Source organism: Gracilinanus agilis, chromosome 2 (assembly GCF_016433145.1).
Source record: "Gracilinanus agilis isolate LMUSP501 chromosome 2, AgileGrace, whole genome shotgun sequence".
NCBI lineage: Eukaryota > Metazoa > Chordata > Mammalia > Didelphimorphia > Didelphidae > Gracilinanus > Gracilinanus agilis.
This window is the reverse complement of record NC_058131.1, coordinates 553,038,766-553,057,922: the sequence shown is the minus strand read 5'-3', so window position 1 is coordinate 553,057,922 and position 19,157 is coordinate 553,038,766. Positions and strand designations below refer to the sequence as shown.

The 19,157-nt window shown below is 43.3% G+C and overlaps 1 protein-coding gene across 5 annotated transcripts; it reads right to left on the bottom strand.

Annotated features, from left to right (window-relative positions):
- Positions 1-7,266: 7,266 nt before the first annotated feature.
- On the bottom strand, positions 7,267-17,809 carry RBM23 (RNA binding motif protein 23). 5 transcript variants are annotated; one of them, XM_044665262.1, is made up of 14 exons: positions 17,663-17,809; positions 13,856-13,932; positions 13,183-13,325; positions 12,601-12,648; positions 12,311-12,484; positions 12,000-12,053; positions 11,757-11,874; positions 11,305-11,457; positions 11,070-11,207; positions 10,751-10,816; positions 8,641-8,836; positions 8,450-8,554; positions 8,280-8,364; positions 7,267-8,183 (listed from the first exon to the last, which is right to left on the bottom strand). In XM_044665262.1, exons 2-14 carry the CDS (start codon positions 13,919-13,921, stop codon positions 8,180-8,182), a joined length of 1,350 nt encoding a protein of 449 aa, XP_044521197.1. In that variant the 5' UTR covers positions 13,922-13,932; positions 17,663-17,809; the 3' UTR covers positions 7,267-8,179. The 5 variants fall into 5 exon arrangements, with proteins under 5 accessions (XP_044521197.1, XP_044521200.1, XP_044521195.1 ...); XM_044665265.1 differs by having other exon boundaries at positions 13,183-13,316; XM_044665264.1 differs by lacking the exon at positions 7,267-8,183 and having other exon boundaries at positions 8,276-8,364.
- Between the last annotated feature and the right edge of the window lie 1,348 nt (positions 17,810-19,157).

Here is a 19,157-nt window from a genome sequence, read left to right as displayed (position 1 = left end):
TAGACCTACCATCAGCTCCCACTAAAGGGATTAAGAGATTATGTGTAGAGAGTATTGCCCCCTGGAGTACTCCTCATTCACTAGAGGAGTCTGGATGACTTTGAACTCTATATAAAGCCTTAGGTTTGGGGGAGAAGAGAAAGAAGAGATATGGGGGCCTGGGCCCATCATCAACACAAGAAGACCTTTTAAGGTACAAGAGCAAGCATTTCCAATCTCTTAGAACGGAAGGTGGAGTTGAGAGGACAACAATGACTGAAGAAACACAGTGGTTGTTGAGGCAACCCCAGAGAGTTTGGTGAGAACCAATGTGTCATCTGGTGGGAGTGATCACTAGCACATGCCCTGCTAATGTTGCTATCCCACAATGACTTGCATCTAGTTCCTTGTCCTGTGACTTCACTCAACAAAAGCTGTGCATGAAATAGCTAGCCACTGTCCCTCCAAGTTCAATGTTAATAGCAGGGAAGAGGAAAAGGGCTTCCAGCCTCATGATAATCTGTCACCTCTTCCATCAGAAAGCCTTGTTTTTTTAACTTGCTTTGTCAAAGGTGGAATTTGCCACATAGAGACCCAAATCAGAAACTGTCTCCTACCTACACATTAGTACCAGGTTGGCACACTGGTGACTGCTGGCATTCACCTTGCACGGCATTTGGATCCCCAAATGATCTGGCCATACCAGCACGTGGCAGGAATGAAGCAGGGGGTAGTAAAAGGTCAAACTGGCCATTTTTGCTCAAATTCATTTTACCTATGGGCCTGGGAGGGGGAGGCAGAGGCTGAGTCAGCGTGCAGATAGAACTGCAGATGGCAGTGGGGCGAGAGAGGGGGAATAAGTAAGTGTTTTATGGACTGACAAGGGAGAGGAGAGTTTGAAGAGGAAGAAAAACAGGGACAATTTAGAGTTCGGAGGAGACCTCAGTAGGCAGAAGCAGCTAAAAGAAAACCAGACCTGGATGGAGGAAGCTGGATTATCCATCATCTATTGTCAAGAGTAGGGATTCCACTGGCTACTTTGTCTAATAGTTGGAAGCTACACAGAATTCCTAACAATTAGAGCTCTCTGAAAAATGAAAGGTAGTGAGCTCCCTCTCACTGAAGGTACTCAAAAAGAAGCTGGATGGGATGTTCTAGAGGAGATATTTTTGAATTCTGAAGCACAGGTCGGTCTAGCTGACCTTTGAGGTTCCTTACCAGTCTGAGATTCTGGGATTTCCTAGTCGTAGCTTTGGGTGTAGGAGGAAGACTGGTCAGGTGAAATTTGTTCTCCCAAGAATTAAACTGATTGTGTGTAATCCAGGGATCTACACCAGAGCAGGTCAAAAATACTTGGCATCACTTGCCCTATGCTCACTTACTGCTCCCACTTAACAGAAGTTAGTAAAGTCAGGAGGGAAGTAAAGAAAGCCAGAAGACATTCGGAGAAAAAGGTGTCTGGAAGATGACATCAAGCCTCTGTGTGGAGACAACGTACCTCTCCCCCAGGAGACTTCACTCCTCCTGAGCAAGCTGGCTTTTCCCATTCTAGTGCTTGCAGGTTTGATGGATGCTTTGTTTACAAAAGCTTCCCAGATATTGACTTAGGCTGACAGGTTTCTGATTTCCAAGGTCACCTTTTCCCTCTTTTAGACATGGGCACTCTCCTGGCCCTTTTCCAGTCTTTGGGCACCTCTTCCATTCATTTACCCCCATGTACTCAAAAATAGCTGCTAATGGCCCTCCAGTAACTTCAGCCAATTCCTTAAGGGCCCTTAAGAGCGGGTCATCAGGGCCAACTGACAGAACACATTCAGCTTTTAAAAATGATCTTTGACTAGCTCCTTCCACCCCTCCCTTTGCACAGATTCAAAGGAAGCTAGATGGTCAGCCATCACCTTATCCTCCCAAAGCCCTGTCCCCATGGACGCTATGTGAGAGCAGGTTAGCTCCTGGGCACCAGGGCCCAGGAGCATTAGGAGCATCGGGCTCTGGGGAACAAGCACAACCCATAAGCCCCACTAAGCCTGTCAGCCCAGGATTCCTTTTCTGGGTCCAGCTCATCACTGTTGACTTCACCTGGTTGCTATGGGAACATCAATCTCTGGTGACTGGTGAGCAGTATTTTGCAGACAGGAGCACTGCAGGCAACCATGGTAACACCAAAAAGAGCAGAGCCTTATCCTTTCCCTCTGGAGGAGTGAGGGGGGATGGATGAGGTTGGTGGGGAACAAGGTGGAGGTGGCAGCTCAGGAGCCTTAGCTCCCTGGGAGGCTTGGTTTATGTTTTTAACAGGGTCAGCAAACTTTGACAATTATAACACAAAACCAACATTATTATTAATAGTAATCTGATATTTATATAACATTTGAAGGCCTGCAAACTGCTTTACAGGCATTCTCATTTAAATCTTATAATGACCCCGTGAGGTAGATACCACAATATATATTATCCCCATTTTACATATGAGGAAACTGAGATTCAGAGAAGTTAAATGATTTGTCACATAGCAATTAAGTGTCTAAGGTAGGATTTGAACACATATTTCTTTTGCTATTTGACTTGAAATTCAGGGCTTTATCATTCTTTAAAAATTAGACAGAAAATTGTTGCCTCCAAAAAGAACTCTTCCTTGTTTTGTTCTGTTTTATTGTAAACCCGTAACTTCTATCTTAGTATTAGAATTCTAAGAAGAGCAGCAAGGGCTAGACAATCAGAGTTAAGTGACTTACCTAGGGTCACAGACACAGCTAGGAAATGTCTGAAGCCAATAGAACTCTTCCTTGCAACAAAGTCCAGCCAGGCAAAACAAAATGACCCAATGACCAAAGCCAACAGCATATGCTTTGTCTGGCAACTGAGGTATGTTTTGTCAGTTATCTTGAAACAAGATTGGACATTTCATTGGTCTGAGACCTGATGTTTTCAGAATTGTTTTCCTTGACTTTATTGTGATCGCTGGGTCTATTTTTTCTTGGTTCTGCATACTTCTCGCTCAGCATCAGTTCATATAAGCTTTCCCAAGTTTTTCTGATTCTTCAAATATTTGTGGTTTCTTATAATTATCTCTCATTACATTCTTAAACCACAAGTAAATTGGCCATGCTCCAAAACAATGGGTACCCATTCGATTTCTATTTTTTGCTAGCATACAGTGTCCAATAATCTCTCCGTTGCTTTAGTTCTTGCTACTATACTACATTGCTTCTTAAAAAAAGAACTGAATTTTCTCCCTAAACCCAAGGCAATTGCTGAATATAAATACCTCCTATTTGTCCAGTGTTCCTGGTCAAGCCAGTGACTTTTCCTGGTGTTTGCCATTTTGTTCCTCAAACCCTACTAGATTTGCCCCAAGAGGGGCTCATTTTTGACCAAGCCTATCAATCATTTCTGGTTCTAGGACTAAGAGATTATAACCTAGGTTTCCACCTAGGCCCATAGGGCCCTTCCCTAAATATACCATCTCCCCCTAAGCTTCTGCCACCCCCTCTTCCCTCCTCCCCACCACCATCCCACCCTAAAAAGCAAACAAACAAAAAAAAACAGCTAGGGAGAAACTGTGAAATCCTTTAAATCCAAGCCTGAACTATACTAGCCAGAGCCTTTCATTGAATTTAAGGCTGCAAAGGACCTTAGAAGTCATATTGGCAACCCTCTCATTTTATAAAAGGAAACCAAAACTCTTGAGTGAAATGATTTGCCAAAGGTCACAACTAAGGCTCCATAGGCCTAGCAAATCATTTCAGAGCTAAAGCCAAGGACTTTTGGCTGGCTTAGGCAGATTCTAGAAGCCCGAGAGCCCCAGTTTATTCTGAGCAAATCCTTTTATACTCATTTCTGACTAACTAGTTTTCTGAATTATTTCTGAAATTGTCCTTTTCTTTTTAGATTGTTGCTTCAATTAGAGAAGGCTCAGAGATGTTAAGGGATGGAAGCAGGACCCTGGGTTCTTATAGGGCTGTTAAGTGGCTACATTTTTAACAAGGTGATCCTAGATCCCTAGAAAACAAGTTTAGGGCCTGAAAAAGAGTTCCTCATCCCCAGAATAGGAAAAGTTGAGGTAGAATTGCCAGAGGAGGGCAACAAGGATAATAAGGGGCTTTGCCATGTAAAGGGAGGAAAGGAGTAAAGGAAACTTCAGGTGTTTAGCCTGTAAGACCCAGGATGTAATCTTTCATATACTTGCAGCTATTAAGTGGAAGTAGGATAGGCCATAGCAGGAATTCAGTGCCAGTGGTTGGAAGATGTCAAGGCAAATTTGGACACATCAGGAAAAGCCACCTAAATATTAAGAATTATCTACAAGTGAAATGGGTGGTCCCAGTAGGTAATAGAATCCCCCTTCTTTGAGGCGGTTGGGCAGAAGCTGGTTGGTCATTTGTGGGGAATGTGTACTAGAGATGACTTTTCAGGGACAGTTTGGACTAGAGGCATATGGGATCCCTTCTGACACTAAGGTTCTGTACTTCAGCTTTGTTTAGCACATCCATCACAAGTGCTCATTAAATATTTGTTGAGCAAAACTAATGCCTCCTCATTGGTCAGAGCCACAATAGTAGACATTGCGGCATCCCAGGTATATTCTAATCTTGAGAGTATTATTGATGTATTAATATTGTAATCTATGTGTTCATGTACCAGACTCATGGTCATTGTATTTAATTCTGACCACTCTCCAAAGGTCAGGAGAATTCCTGGGCAGGACGTTAGCTGCCACAGGGTCCTAGCTCCTACTTTGACAGACCAGATTCCCTACCAGGTCACATGTTTGATTAACCTCCTCTTCTTTGATCTTGTGGTTGTCAATTGAGCGAGCCAATGCCAAATCATATGCCATGTCACATGATCATTAATTACTTCCCATTCCCCATTCCATGATTCTCCAATAAAATATTGGGGTCATGTATCTTCTCCCTCTTTTCCCCATCAGAAGAGCATGAACGCTGGAGCCCACATTGTTGAACCCTTGTGAGTTTTTCTTCTTTTATTGTGTTCCCTTCTCTCTATATATCCCCTTCACCCATTTTCCCTCTCACGAATGGCAATGGGACCTACAAGACAACAGCAACATCCACTGAGGGCACCAATCTCATGGGAGAGGAGAGAAGCAAAAGGGCAAGGGAGTGAAGGGACATGCTCAGAAGGGCTTGATAGGGCAGGGAAAATCCTCTATTTCAGTCTTCAGTCACAAAGGAGGCAATCCAGATGAACAAATGTCTACACCTAGGTGGTAGGTGAGCACCGAAAGGTGTGCTTTTAGTTCAATATAATAAAAATATTACCAGACCTCAAAACTAAAAGACTAGGTCCAGCTTCCCGGTCCAACACCAAGTGTAAGCCTTTTATCCATTCTGAACTTTTCTTTCCTATCTGTAAACAAACAAACAAAAAAAAATGCCCAACCTAACCTAGCAATGTTATGTGGAAGGCACTTTGTAGAATGCTTGCAAGTGATTCCTTATCCTAGGAAGGTCCCATTTTCCTTACCCCCAACCTTGAATGGGTCCAAGGCTAACTGTTACCCCCTCCCTACTCAACTCTCACCACTCCCTGAAGAATGAATGACAAGATGCTGAGTCAAAGACACTGGCAATTGCTACCAGACACCATCAATCCTTTGTGTAGAGGAGGGAAGCTCATCTTGCGTTTTCTTCACTTCAGCCTGCAACATGAAGCAAGAAATGGGAAAGCCCAGGTGGAAGGTAAAGGCCAAATAGGAATAAGTCCCAAAAGCAATCACAGGATAGCCCTTAATATGTAAGGAGTTGTTTGCCCAGAAAATACTAATGGAACAAAGTGAATGCTGTTTATAATAAGGCTAGAATGGGCAAGGGAGAGGCTGGGTCCAAGGCCCTGTGGTGACTGAGCTGGTTCCCATCGTGGTTCCCTATAATGCATTAGAGGTCAAATAAATAATGGAGGATAAACCACAGCCAGCAATATTTAACTAAAGCAGCATTCTGCCACCCCCAAAACCCTAGACCCAGACATCCTGCTGAGCTAGAGATAGCCAGTGGGTAAGAGAAGCCTGCCACTGGGAAAGCCTGTAGTCAGCGCTGATCTCCAATTGTGTCGCCTGAAACCAGGTACCAAGCAACTACCAATTTTAGCTAGAAAGCATTTAGCAAAATGGCCTCAGGGACAAATATTACCACTGGGATTCCAAGTCATAAACCGAAGAGCTAACAAAGAAATTAAGACATAACAGCAATTACTTGTATTTTTAGATTGGTGACATGGGGAGTTTAAACATTGTTGCCATAGAGATTAGAACAAGAACGAATTAAAGGATTTCATAAGGCCCTGTCCTCTGGCCTTTCAGTTGTATCTTTAGGGCCCTCATACTTATGGGACTATCTCTGTTACACCTCCCATATCAAAACCTTTAGAAAAACTAATTTCCTTCAAACTGTGTATGACTAGAGGCAGCAAGGCTGAAAATGGCCTTCAAGTCTGAGTTCAAATCCAGCCTTAGATATTTATTAGTTATGTAACCCTAAATTACTTAACCTCTTAATTTCTTTATCTGCAAAATGAGAATAGCTCTTTTCAGTGTTATTAAGTTAAAATGGTAACATTTATAAAGCACTATATAAATATTACCTTAAATTCAAAATCCCTAAACTATGTTCTGTCATGGATAGCAGGCCTAGGAGTGTCTAAAGGGATCTAGCCAAGAACATTAGTCACCAAGTTAGGTTGACCCTGTAAAGTAAGGGCAAGCTTCCATAACCCCTTAGATTAACAATTCACAGTGTAGACATTAATTGACAGGGTGCTGGGATCTATGAAATAAAGGGCTTTGAGAGGTCTAGGCAGTCTAGAAACCAAGACCTCTTGGATAGAATGTATATACCTGCCTGGGGGGGAGGAACATGATGAAACATCGCCACACTGCCACCTTATGGAAGGGAAGGATCTAGCCTAGAGAGCCTGGAAAGGGATCAAGGTTTAATTACAGACTAAAAACATTAAAGTTGGGATACAGGAACAGGAAAAGGTGCAACAGAGCCTTGGAGCTACAGCGCGGATACAGATGGGGAGCCCAGCCCGGGGAAGAGCCTTTTGTCCATTTTTATTTCTTTAGAGAAAGCCAAAGAAAAAAAAAGAAAAAGGAAAAAAGAAAAAAAAAAAAAGAAAAAACGCAATTGCGTTACAAACTTTTATCCCTAGAACCGTCCGTGGATTTGGCTCGTGAGAAGTTAAAATCAGAGACAGACAGACCAACCAACAGAGACAGCAGACGTGCGGGCAGCAGCTGCCGCTACTGAGGGGCTGCCCTTTGTACAAAGTTTATATATATTTATATACACAGACACAGGGGTATAAAATCCAGTGAAAAGGGCTCAAGTGAGCCAGGGTTGGAGTAGGAAGAAGTGGCATAGATGGGGGCAGTGCCAGCTGTGGAGGCACAGGAAAAGGGGAGGGGAATGGTTGTACTCACTCCCCTCCCTCCTCCCTGCCTGGGCCAAAGAGATGAAGATGGACTAGAAGGGAGAGGAGCTGTACACAGGAAGATGGAGGGCATGGGAAAGGCACCCCATATTTCACTCAACTCCTAGGGGGCCCCCAAGGCATCCAGAATGTCTAGATGGGTAGATGTCTCATGTACCACCCAGCAAGACGCTGAGCCTACAGCAGTCCCGGCCTCAGGTTGCACCAAGCTGAGGTTATAGGCTTCACAAGGTATATGTGTCCACCTCCATCTGCCAGGCCCATGTGTTTGCATCCCAGCATCTAACAAGGTTTCCCCCAAAACTCAAAAGGCTTCTTCACCCAGAGGTCCTAAGGTAGGCCAAGGGGGAGGGGAAGGGGAAAAGAGAAGGGTGGCACCTTCATTTGTGGCCCCCACACCCCCCAGAATGGGGGACGAGCAGAGGAAAAGAGGTTGATAGATGGGGAAAGGGCAATGAAGGGCACCCAGGGAGACGATACACAGAGAGACACTTGTATTCGATGTATGTACAGATTCTGCTCCCCCAGGCCGGGGGCTTTGCTCAGCACAGAGTCCGTCCCCAGTGGGGCCATGGAGCAGCTGCTCTTCCTGGTGTCCAGTATTGTCCCCAATCGCCCCAGAGCCAATGTCCGTGCCCGCAGGCTGTCGTGGTCCGTGGCAGTGGGGAGAAGGGGGTTGTGGAGGGGCAGACACGGAGAAAGGAGGTGGCGGAACCCAGAGGCACCGGGAAGCAGCACTGGGCTCTTACCTGTAGGAAGATGAAGAAGAGAGCTGAACTACTGACCAAAGAAAAAGAATAGGAAAGGCTTAAAAAAAAAAAAAAAAATAGAACTCTGGAACTTACATAGTCTGGGGGGTAAAGAGGCTGGAGAGCTGGAAACACTGTGAGGCAATGGCCTGGGAGGCGAGATTCAGGGCTGGACTAAGAGCTGGGGAGAGAAATAAGAGAGCCAAGTCAGTGCACTACCAGGCTCTCCTTCATCCTGCTTCTTTCCCTACACAATTGATACTCACCAGTCAGGGCTGCAGGGTTCAGGGCTCCCAAGGGAACAGCTCCATTCAGTTGCAGGGCAGCAGCTTGAGCAGCAGCAGCTGTGGTTGGGAGCTGAATACCAGAGCCTAAAGGGGTAAAGAATGTAGCAACGAGTCCAAAATCTTGGGTTAAAAGTTTATTCCCGTATTCTCCATCCCAGAGTAGTACTCACCCTCAGCCAACTTGGCCATGAGCTGCAGCCGCCCGCCAGCGGTACCCAGGTCCAGCTCCTCACCACCATCAGGGAAGGTAATATCTGTGCCACCGTCCAGTCGCTCAGTCACATGACCCACCCTCATAGGTCGCCCTGCAAGCTCAAAGCCATTCAATTGTTCCAATGCCCGCCGAGCACACTCTGAGTCAGAAAACTGCAGGGACCACCAAGACAGTGTCAGTAAACTCCTGGCCACAGATCTGAACCCGCGGACTACCCCCTACCAATGTGACCTCCACCATTCTAGAAGTTTCACTTGGGCCTCTATATATTTTCCTTTCCCAAGAGACTTGACACTTCAAAGACCCCTTTCCCATTCAAGAGACCTTTATCCAATAATCTCAGCCACAAACAAGGAGTACCATTCCTATGAAACTTGATCTGCCATTACTGTAGATCAGGCATCCTTAAACTTTTTTGCTTTGTTTTGTATCCCCTGGGGCAGTCTGTGAAGTCTATAGAAACCTTTCTCAGTATATTAGTTTTAAATACAGAAAACATATAGCATATTATAATTATAATACTGAAATAAGAAAACCAATCATATTGAAATAATTATTAAAATATTTTAAAAACAAGGAGGTCACATGCCCCTGGTTAAGAACCCCTGTTTTACATGGAAAACAACCAATAAAAAATGGAGGGTAAGAAAGGAAAGGATCCAAGATTTTAGGTTCCTATTTAGCTCTTTCCAAGAATGAAGTTTAGAGGCTCAAAGAAATAGTCCTCTGGGGCTACCAAGAAGCTAAGTTCTGGAGTGATATGCTCTATCAAGGACCACAATCTAGGAGTAACAACAGAACTGGAACTCCTGATACTAGTTTTTATGACTCACTGTTATGTTGACTAAGACACCTCTCTCTTTTCCTCCCTGGACAGAAGTAATTATAATAACCAGATTACAAGCAAGCACTGCTTGTTTGAGCTGTTTAGAAGGCTACTGACCCAACAGGCAGTAATTTAAGGACAAAAGTCCCAAAGAAGCCACCCTACTTGAGTCATCTAGGAAACTGAAAAAGGCACCTACTATAGTCTTTATACTGGAATCTCCAAAACCAGAGCTGAGGTGAAGTGTTGGAGTTTGTTTTTTAAATTTCTATATTACCTGCCCTTAAGGCATGTGGGACTCCAAGTCCTTAGAAAGTGGGGACAGCAACTTGGTCTCTAATTTTGGCCTATGTCTTAAAATGAATGAATGATTCCCATAGCACAACAAAACTTCACCATCTACCTTGGGGGCAGTTGCACAGCCTAACCAAGAAAACCATCATTTAATGGTGGGCAACCCATCAGTACCCTGAAGCTATATAGGGGAATCAGAGACTAAAAGTAGGAGTAGTTTGGCTGATAGATAAGAAAGGACAACTGCCAGGTGGCCTTACTTCTGTTCCTGTGCTGCACCTTGTCACAAACCCTTATTTCTCTTAATCAAGGAACTGTAGCTTCCCTTGGAGGCATTAGTCCAGGTATAGCCTCACTGTTCCCAACTCTGCCTCCTAATTACCCACCATAAAATTTCCACAACATTGGTCCATAAAAGCACTGCTCTCACCCGACTTCCAATTTTTATAAAGAAGCAGCCTAAAATCTCTTCTAACAGCCAACATTTATATGGTACTTATTATATAAGGTTTGCAAAGCACTTTACATTTTTATTACCTCACTTGGTCCTCACAAATAACCCTAGCAGGTAAGTGATATTATCTCCATTTTACAGATGAGGAAATTAAAGCGAACAAAGCTTAAAAGACTTTTTCTTGGTCTACATGACAAGTAAATGTCTGAGGAAAGTTTGAACTCAGGTATTCCCAACTAATAGCCACTGCACTGCCTCACTATTAACGAACTAGCAAGATCAATAAAACAATGACGCTAACCAGACTCCAGGATATATATCACATCAAGGCCACTGATACAGTCTAAACACAAACAGAATGCTAAAATTAAGCAACAGTATCAACAAACCATTTGCCATTTCTAAAACAGGAGTATGATGAAGCTAAGCTATAAAAAACTGAGAAGGAAACAAACTCAATTTCAGAGAAATGAGACAAATAGTGCTACTCACGGTTAAGAATCCAAAGCCTTTAGAGCGGCCTGTATCTGGGTCCTTCATCAGGACAATGTTATCAATCTGTGATACAAAAATAATTAAAAAAAATTAGAAAATGTCCAGGCTTTCTTTGCTATGCACTGGTCTCTCCAATTCAATCTGTTTTTACAATTTGAGAAAACTTCTTCCTCCTTCCTAACCACAACCCTCTATCCTTTAAAATCAGAGATAAGGGTCTACTACTTCCCCCTCTAACTAATTGCGTCTGGAAAGCACTGGCTCCTTCCTCATCTTTTCCATCACTGTTCTTTAAGTGTCCCCAAATGGTACATACTTTGCCAAAAGGCTCAAAGATCCCCCGTAACATGTCCTCAGTGATATTGAAGTGTAGGGAGCCAACATAGAGCCGCATAGGACCACCACTCCCCTTCTGCAAGTTATTGGCCATGGCTGCCAAGCGGTTTTTCTCAGCCTGGAAAAGAAAAATGGTAAGAGGATCACTCCGCAGAAAAGCCTGTTCCCTATATTATCCCAATTACCCCAATTTTTATTACCTATAGCATACTCACCTGGGAGGCCTGAACAATGATGGGGACACCCAGCAGCCGCTGCCCTGTTAGCCCAATCGCTAGTGGCACTGACTGGATCTCACAGAACTCCACATAAGCAATGCCCTTAGAGCGACGTGAGTTCCGGTCTGAGATGATACGCACATCACGTACCTGTATAAGATAAGGAAGAACATAGAGCCATAGATCCTAAGAGCCAAAAGAGCAATTTAATCTGACTCCCTCATTTTACAGAGGAGGAAACTGAAATTCAAACATGTTAAGTAACCTTCCCAGAGTTACGTGGCCAGTGTCAGTGTTGGGATTTAAACTAAGGTCTTCCTGATACCAAGTCCAACATTTTATTCTTTATAATATTCTGAGTGTTAGAATGAGTATACAAGAAATAGAAAGTTGATCCTGTCCTTGGAAAGACTGATACCAAGAGAAGCAGGAGACAATAAACAGTTTACCTTGCCAACAGCAGAAAAAAAATCCTCTAGATCTCGGGGTCGAATGCGGGCAGCCAGCTGCATGCAGAAGACTGTGCGAGCATCACGCTCCTCTGGACTCAGATTGTCAATAGGCTCCCTGTAGAAAAAACAAGGGTTAGGAAGATTCCTATCTCCCCAATTCCTGCTCCCCTTAAGGAGGTTCATTCACTATGGAAGGTATTATAGAAACAGCCTCTGGATATCATGAATCCTTCAACTTACCGTACAGGACTCTTCTCTCTGTAATGGGGGCTCTTGCTGTGTCCATACCTGCGCCTAGAGTTATTGAAAGAAACAAAAGCAGTAAGAGAACTATTCCATAGAAACACATGAGACTTCATATCTATGTTGGTCTGGAGATTAGTTTCCTAATCTGTATGGAGATTCCAGCTGTTTTTAACATTAATCTCCAATGGTAAGTGGACCTACTAATCCTGGGTTACCCACAAGAAGCAGTGGTACAGTAGACATCTTATCCACATCCCTAAATATTGCAACTATTAAATAATCAACTCCATAGCAAAAGCATGTACCCAGTGGCAAGGGGTGGGCTCCTGTAGCGTACACGCTCCTCACGCCTGCGATCCCGGCTGCGTGACTTGCTGCTGCGTCGGCGATCCCGGCTCCGGCTTCGGTGACGCCTCTGACGATCCCGGCTCCGGCTCCGGCTATTTCTCCGCCTGTGTCGGTCCCGGTCTCGGCTACGGCTACAGTGATGACAACAACTAAATTAACAACATATCTTTCTACTAACCTTTTATGTATCAGCATGATCATCCTGTCCCAACAATCCCTCTTAAAAGCCAATATTGCCCTTATTTACCTGCGTTTCCGATCCTTGCTTCTGCTATGGCTGCGGCTCCTCTTCTTCCTGTGAAAGACAGAGCCTTAAAGCCTTCCACAGAAGTCAGGACCTTCACCCATCCCTTTCCTTTAAAGTAACAAGTTCCAAAGTAACACAACGGAGAAACAGAAGGCATTAATAAGATGAAGATCTGTGAAGAGATCTGGCAGAAGTGCACAGTACTTGTGCAACACCATGTTATATATCTAAATTATAGTGCTGGGGAACTGGATGAGGCACTTTTCAAGACCAAAAGCCTGTGGTCCCAAATGTGGAATCATCTCGCTGTTATATACAAATAAAATGTGCTCACACTAGGACTGACCTGTGAGTCCACATTGGGAAGTGAAGGCTTGAGCCAGGTCACCATTATTCCTATGACCCAACAGGACCATAACTGGAACCAAAAGAGTCAAGCAATCTTAACAGCAACTAGGGGTACCACCTCCCTGGTCTGGCTGTCTCCTCAACTTGAAAAAAGCTATTTATTTTCTCCTCCCATACTCCTAAACCCACCCCCACCAAAAAACACTTAAGCAGTTTTCTCCAACCCATACTCACTTGCTTGTCTCCCCACTGGTGCTGCTTCCACTGGTGCCACCTCCTCCACTGTTGCTAGTGCTGCTGGTGCTGGTGCTAGTGCTGGTGCTGGTGCTGGTATTGCTTGGGCTATCCTTTTTCACCTCCTTCCTTTGCTGCTCATCCTGGGGGGTTCGCCAGAGGAATGTCCCAAGGGTCCAGGCACCAAACACACAAATTCCAATGGACAAAAGGATAGAGGCGAACAAGGAAGAAAACCCCATGAGATCAAGTTCTCTAATCATCTCTTTGGAAATAATTTCACTAATCAATGAGGCATAAAATAGAGAAAAGGAACCACACTCAAGTCTCATAAAGAGTCAGGATTTGACTTTAGAAATTGGGTAGGCATCTTTCTACTTGGTTTTTCCAAAGCCATTTGCTTCTTAGTAATGAGAAACAAGAGCTGTAGCTATTGGGGTCCACTGCCCTTTCTTGCATGGGTCCCATGGTCACAACTGTGTGTGCTAAAAGAGATAGCATCTACTTCCACCCTTTTCAAAAACAACCTGAGACCACAAGTAAGAAAGAATAAAGGGACGGTGTCATTGAAGGACTTCACCTACAACTGACTATTCTTATTCCTTAAGACCCAGCTTATGTCCACTTGAAAGAGAGAGGTCTAAATGAAAAGCCTGGAGCACAAGGACATTACCTCTTCCTTCTTGTAGGGGGCTTCCAGCATAGCTTCAATCACTATGTCAAAATCATCTGACGCCATCGTGTCACAGTCTAAGGAGGAAAGAGAGGCAGATGAGGCTGATGTGGGCCAAACCCATCTAGCAGAACCATTCCAATCCCCTCCCCTTGCCATCACAGAGACAGATCTTGGGATGCTACAGTTCTGTTTCTTAGGGAACTGTCTGTCACTTACCCTGAATCTAGTTCTGCTGTCTAAAAATCACAATTAATTCTGATCTGTTGCTTGGATAAGGAGTTAGCTGGATAATTAGTCTATGGTCTAGAAAGAAACTTAGAGCTTTCTTAGAAGACTAAAATCTTAATAAGCACAAGCTCAAAGAAATGTTATAAATACCACCCTTGTGAATATAGTATATCTTTTGTCAAAACTTCACTTTACAAAGGGTTGTCTTTTTCTTGCTGTCCAAAGTCTTGAATAACTGTCTAGTCCAAGTTGGAACACTTTAGTTAACATATATTTTCAAACTTGGAAATAAAACAAGAAAATGCTAATATGGCCCCAAATTCAGGAAATAAAAAAGTAAAATGAGAAACATGGAGATTTCTTCATGTCCCTCCCACATGCCTGGATTCATGATACCAATTAATAGGGGTTTATCAATAAATATTTTCTAACTATGATTAAAGGGAATTTAGGTAACTTAACAAAGAGAGGAATAGGGGCTAGGCTTATGATTTCATTGGCATAGTTGACCCCATGATAAGGAAACTGTATCTACAAATGTAGGTCAATAATTTCTCTGCAACTTACAGTATTAAGAGTTGCTCTGGGAACCAAGAAGTAACTTGTCCAGGGTCATATAGCTAACACACATACATGCATTCATGCACACACGTGCGCACATCAGGACTTGAACTAAAGCTGTCTGGATCTGAAGCCATTTCTCTATCCAAGCTGCCTTTATACATCAAAATGATAATAAAGAAAAAAATCTTTTGATAAAAACAGTTAGTATAACTCCTTCCCTTGCTTTGGAGACTAGATGGGTAGGATAAAAATTTTTACTTCCCACCAAGCTTCCACGTCTTAACAAAAGTCTTTTGCCTGGACATCCATATCAGGATTGCCAAATGAGAATAGAAAGGTACTAAACAAAAACAAGAGGCTAAAATTATGTCCAGATGATCAAATTTGTATTAGTTATAAATATACAACATGGTCTGTTTTTTGCCAAACATGAGTACTTATCTAAATCTTTTAAAAGAAATTACCTGAAAGCCTAAATATATATATATAAAATAACCTTTAGACAATCATTATTACTCAAAATATTTTGGAATTTATCTTTTGAGACTGATTTCAGAGCCTGTATCACAGTATTTTAAATATTGTCAAGAGATAGTGTTTTGAGTTTTACCAGTGACCAGGAGGTCTTTCAATGAACATTTTCTACACACTATCATCTTTTATAACTCAACAAAAAATGAGGAAAAAGGTCTGTGAATAAGATAGGTGTGATTGCTTCTACCTTTAAGACTTTAAAAAACCATGGAGGAACTGATTCTTAAAAATCAGTCAAAATTCATTTGGAGCCAAATTTGGTGATTTGATACCACTGAATACAAAATAAGATATGGCTAAAAACTATTAACACATTCCTATTATACTAATATCAACTCCTTGTATTTACATACATTAAAAAAAATTTAATATATTTACACAAATCTGAAATGATCTTTACAAGCAACAATGTCCTAAACTATACTAGGGTACAGGCTTGTCCCCCATGTTACAAATGAAGAAACTAAAGTCCAGAGAAGTCAAAACTTGCCTAGCTTCCATAACTATTAAATGGTGATCTAAATTCAAGTGGAATTTTACTGTGAGGCTTATAAACTAGCCATTAAGAAAATTCCAAGAGTTCCAAAAATATTTTGGACAATATGTGTGTGTATAATATACATATTATATTACATGTAATAATATGTATACCCATAATATACATACATAAAACAAACATCTTTTAACTGTTCTCTATAACACTATGGTAGGCACAGTGGAATAATAAAATGTAGATAAAAATAACTTCTCTAAAAGACAACTTGCATTCTGATAGTTTTCCTTTCTTTAACATATACCTAAGGATTAGTTGCATTACTTTATGATGGATTGCATCTTTCACCTATGCTTTTTGGTTTTCTATAGTATATAAAATGTGCTTTAAGAGCAGGAATCATGCTGTACACTATATATTATTTAGTCCACTGTTAGAACTCAGAAAATAAGTCTAGAAACTAGAAAAAGCTTTTTGCTTGTGAAAACATTATCGTAAATTTCAGTTAACAGGCTCATGTTTCACAAACTTCCTTTGCTGCTTTACTGGTTATTTTTGCTCCCCAAATAATTCTGACTCTAAGAGTGCTTTGTTCATACACAGTATAGGATAGTGAGAAACTTTGCCCCCCCCCCAAAAAAAACCTTAAATGGGCAACCCTTTGGACCTAAATCACTCAGCCAAGGAAAAGTTTTCACTTGCTCTCAAGTCAAAAAAAATGAATGGATGAATGAATCTGTGTGCACTCTTATAAGATGAATACAACTTTTGTGAAATCTTCCAATCTAAATGATTAGGTTCCAGAGTTGTATCTGTCCTGAAAGCTGCTTTGCAATCTGCATACAACCTACAGTCAGGTTGGAAATTTTCCAAGTACTCATCCCCACCCCACCACACAGAGATCACCACAAGAGAGGCCTCATCCAAAGGCTGGCTTCCCCACACTCCTTCTCTAGAGAAAAATAGGAGAAAGGAGGCTCCATAGCTACCAGGGTACTGGATTTTTGCCCAGATGGCCTGCTCACAGGCAGCACTCAAACAAGCTGCCAAGCCCCAGTGTTGAAGAGGCAGATGAGAGCTGAGGATCACTGTCAGCCTAATTCACCCAGGATTCACCACAAGCTGGAATCCCAGGGGTGACTGGGGGTGGGGGAGGGGAAGGAAACAATCTTTGGCTCCGGTCATTCGGTAGAGTCCAAACATCCATACTTAAGGGAGCTTAATAACAATTTGAACAATAAGAATGACATAAAAAAAAATCAATGGCAAGGCCTCCTTCCGCCATTGTTAAGTTCAAGTGCGGCCTGAGCCAAGTCATCAATCTCAGCGACTACATTTTCCCTCAGTAATCTCCACCACAGAGACATCCCATCTATCTCCTTGTGGCCACTCTTTAGCCCTAGACCCCTACGGATCTTTTGCCATGAAATTTTGGGTCAGAAAAGATGAAAAAACCCAACACTAAATAAAATTCCGGGCGGCTTTTGGGGGGATGGGGCGTGAATCCAGGGCGGAGAAAAACAAAGGGGGGGGTGGGTCTTAAACCCCTAACCCTAACCCTTCGGTCAGCGACGTCGAAGATGAATGTCCTGCTAGGCCATCGATTGTGGCCACCTCGCCGGAGAACAGCAACGAGGAGGAGCTAACAAAGTGTCATGGCTGCGGGGCTCTGTTATGGGAAGAGATCAAAGTCACCGGGCCCTGGGGGGAGGGGGAAGAGGGTGGCGCGACGCTACGGTCAAACCAAGGAGAGAGCCATGATGGGGCCGATACCTATAAATTATACTAATGTCCTATGCCTGTGTCGAGAACGCCATTTCCAAACCAAAATAACAAACAAAAAATTAAAAGGTTAGCGTGGTTCTGCTTGCGACATCACTGTCTGCTTGTGACGTCAAGGGGAGGCGCCACGCGGCAACGTCACGGGCGGGTGACGTCTCGGTCTGGGGTGGGGGGGAGATTATTCAGCTTCGGGGGTCTCTCACCAGCTCCGGGTCCCCGCGGGGGGGTCCCGGGTTTCTCCGTTCCTTGAGGTGTGTAAAGGGCTCTGAGCCCAGCTCTTTCTCAGGGTCTCGGCAGAGAAAACGGCGCCGTGGCCGGAGCTGCTCTTCTTCCCGCAAGATGGCGGCAGCTCCGATGTCTTCCAGAACCTTCCCCCAATCTGCGCATGCGCTGAGCCCAAGCTAGGGTGGGGTCAACCCGAGCCGTCTCGCGGCAACTCTCAATACTGTACCTTTTCATTGGCTAAAATCAAAATTATGGGCGGAGCCAAGCTTAGCTGTCGCCTAGCAACCGTCAATTTTCCTATTGATTGGTTAACGCCTCTGTAGATCAGGGAAAAGGGCCTTACCTGCAACCTTTGTTGACGCCCATCGTTTTCTCATTGGCTACTGAGCCACTGGGGGAGGTGGGGAAAAAAATCTGATATGGGGTGTAGTATCAGAGCACGAAGGACCCACCTGACCCTGTTTCCAGCAAGCCGATTGGCTAGTCCAATACGTTGGGGTGGAGACAATAAGGGCCATAGCTGCTTCCTTGGTACATTCCCTACTGATTGGCTGAAGGTGTCACGCTGGCCTTTAAATCCTTTCCCTGGCTAGATTTGCTGTGAATAAAATTCGTCCCCTGACCTCACCTTTAGTATTTGGTGCGCATGCGTGCAAGTTCAGGTTTTGCAGCCCCCATTGCTTTGTGGCACCCTACCTTATGCAGGGATGATATAGCAGCTGGAAAGGTTTAAGGATGCAGAGGGTTCCATTTCCTTTTCCAAAATCTCATTCCCTCCTCCCCCCTTCCCAACTACCTCAGACATCCTACTTCCTTTCCAACTTCCTGTCTTAGTAGGACGCTCCTCCATATTGATGCTTTCAGGAGCTATGCAGAACAAGTCCCCTGGCCTGAAGGAACTGATCAGAGGCCCATAGGCACCTTTTCAGGGTTCTTTAGTTCCCACAGGCTTCATAGTTCCAAGGTACTTCCTGTACCCAGCAAAAAAACTGGACAAATTGCAGCTTCTGCAACGGACCAACAAGTCCTGCTACCAATAAAATCCCTGAACCTCAAAACCCTGGGCAAGCAATTGGGGATATCATCAATGTGTGATCACTAGCCAGTCATAAATATTGCCAATAGCCCACTGTTACAGCCTTCACTCAATTTGATGGGATTCGATCTTTCAAGATGAATGTAGAACAGCTGGACCAAGTCTTGGGAAATTTTAGTATGCATACCTTCATTGCAAAGGCAGGGGTCCTTATATATGAAACATTATATGTATGTACACTGTCAGTAGAACTGCACGTTAGTTTTATTGAATTGCTTTCTCTTTAAAGTGTTTTAAGAATGGGTGGAAAATATTCAGAAATGAATGTGATGTAAAAACAGGTATCAAAAATAAAATATTTAAAAGATTTAATAGGGACAAATGTAGGTCATAGTTGGATCCATAAAATCATTTTCATAAGTACAAAATGGAGGGTG

Excerpts from the sequence above, each read along its gene's own strand:
- RBM23 (XM_044665261.1), bottom strand. The coding sequence starts at position 13,445 with ATGATTAGAGAACTTGATCTCATGGGGTTTTCTTCCTTGTTCGCCTCT. Across the intron at positions 11,208-11,304 it reads TCATTGTTCAGGCCTCCCAG|GCTGAGAAAAACCGCTTGGC; the intron begins GTGAGTATGCTA and ends TTTCTTTTCCAG. Across the intron at positions 10,817-11,069 it reads TCTTTGAGCCTTTTGGCAAA|ATTGATAACATTGTCCTGAT; the intron begins GTATGTACCATT and ends TTTGTATCACAG.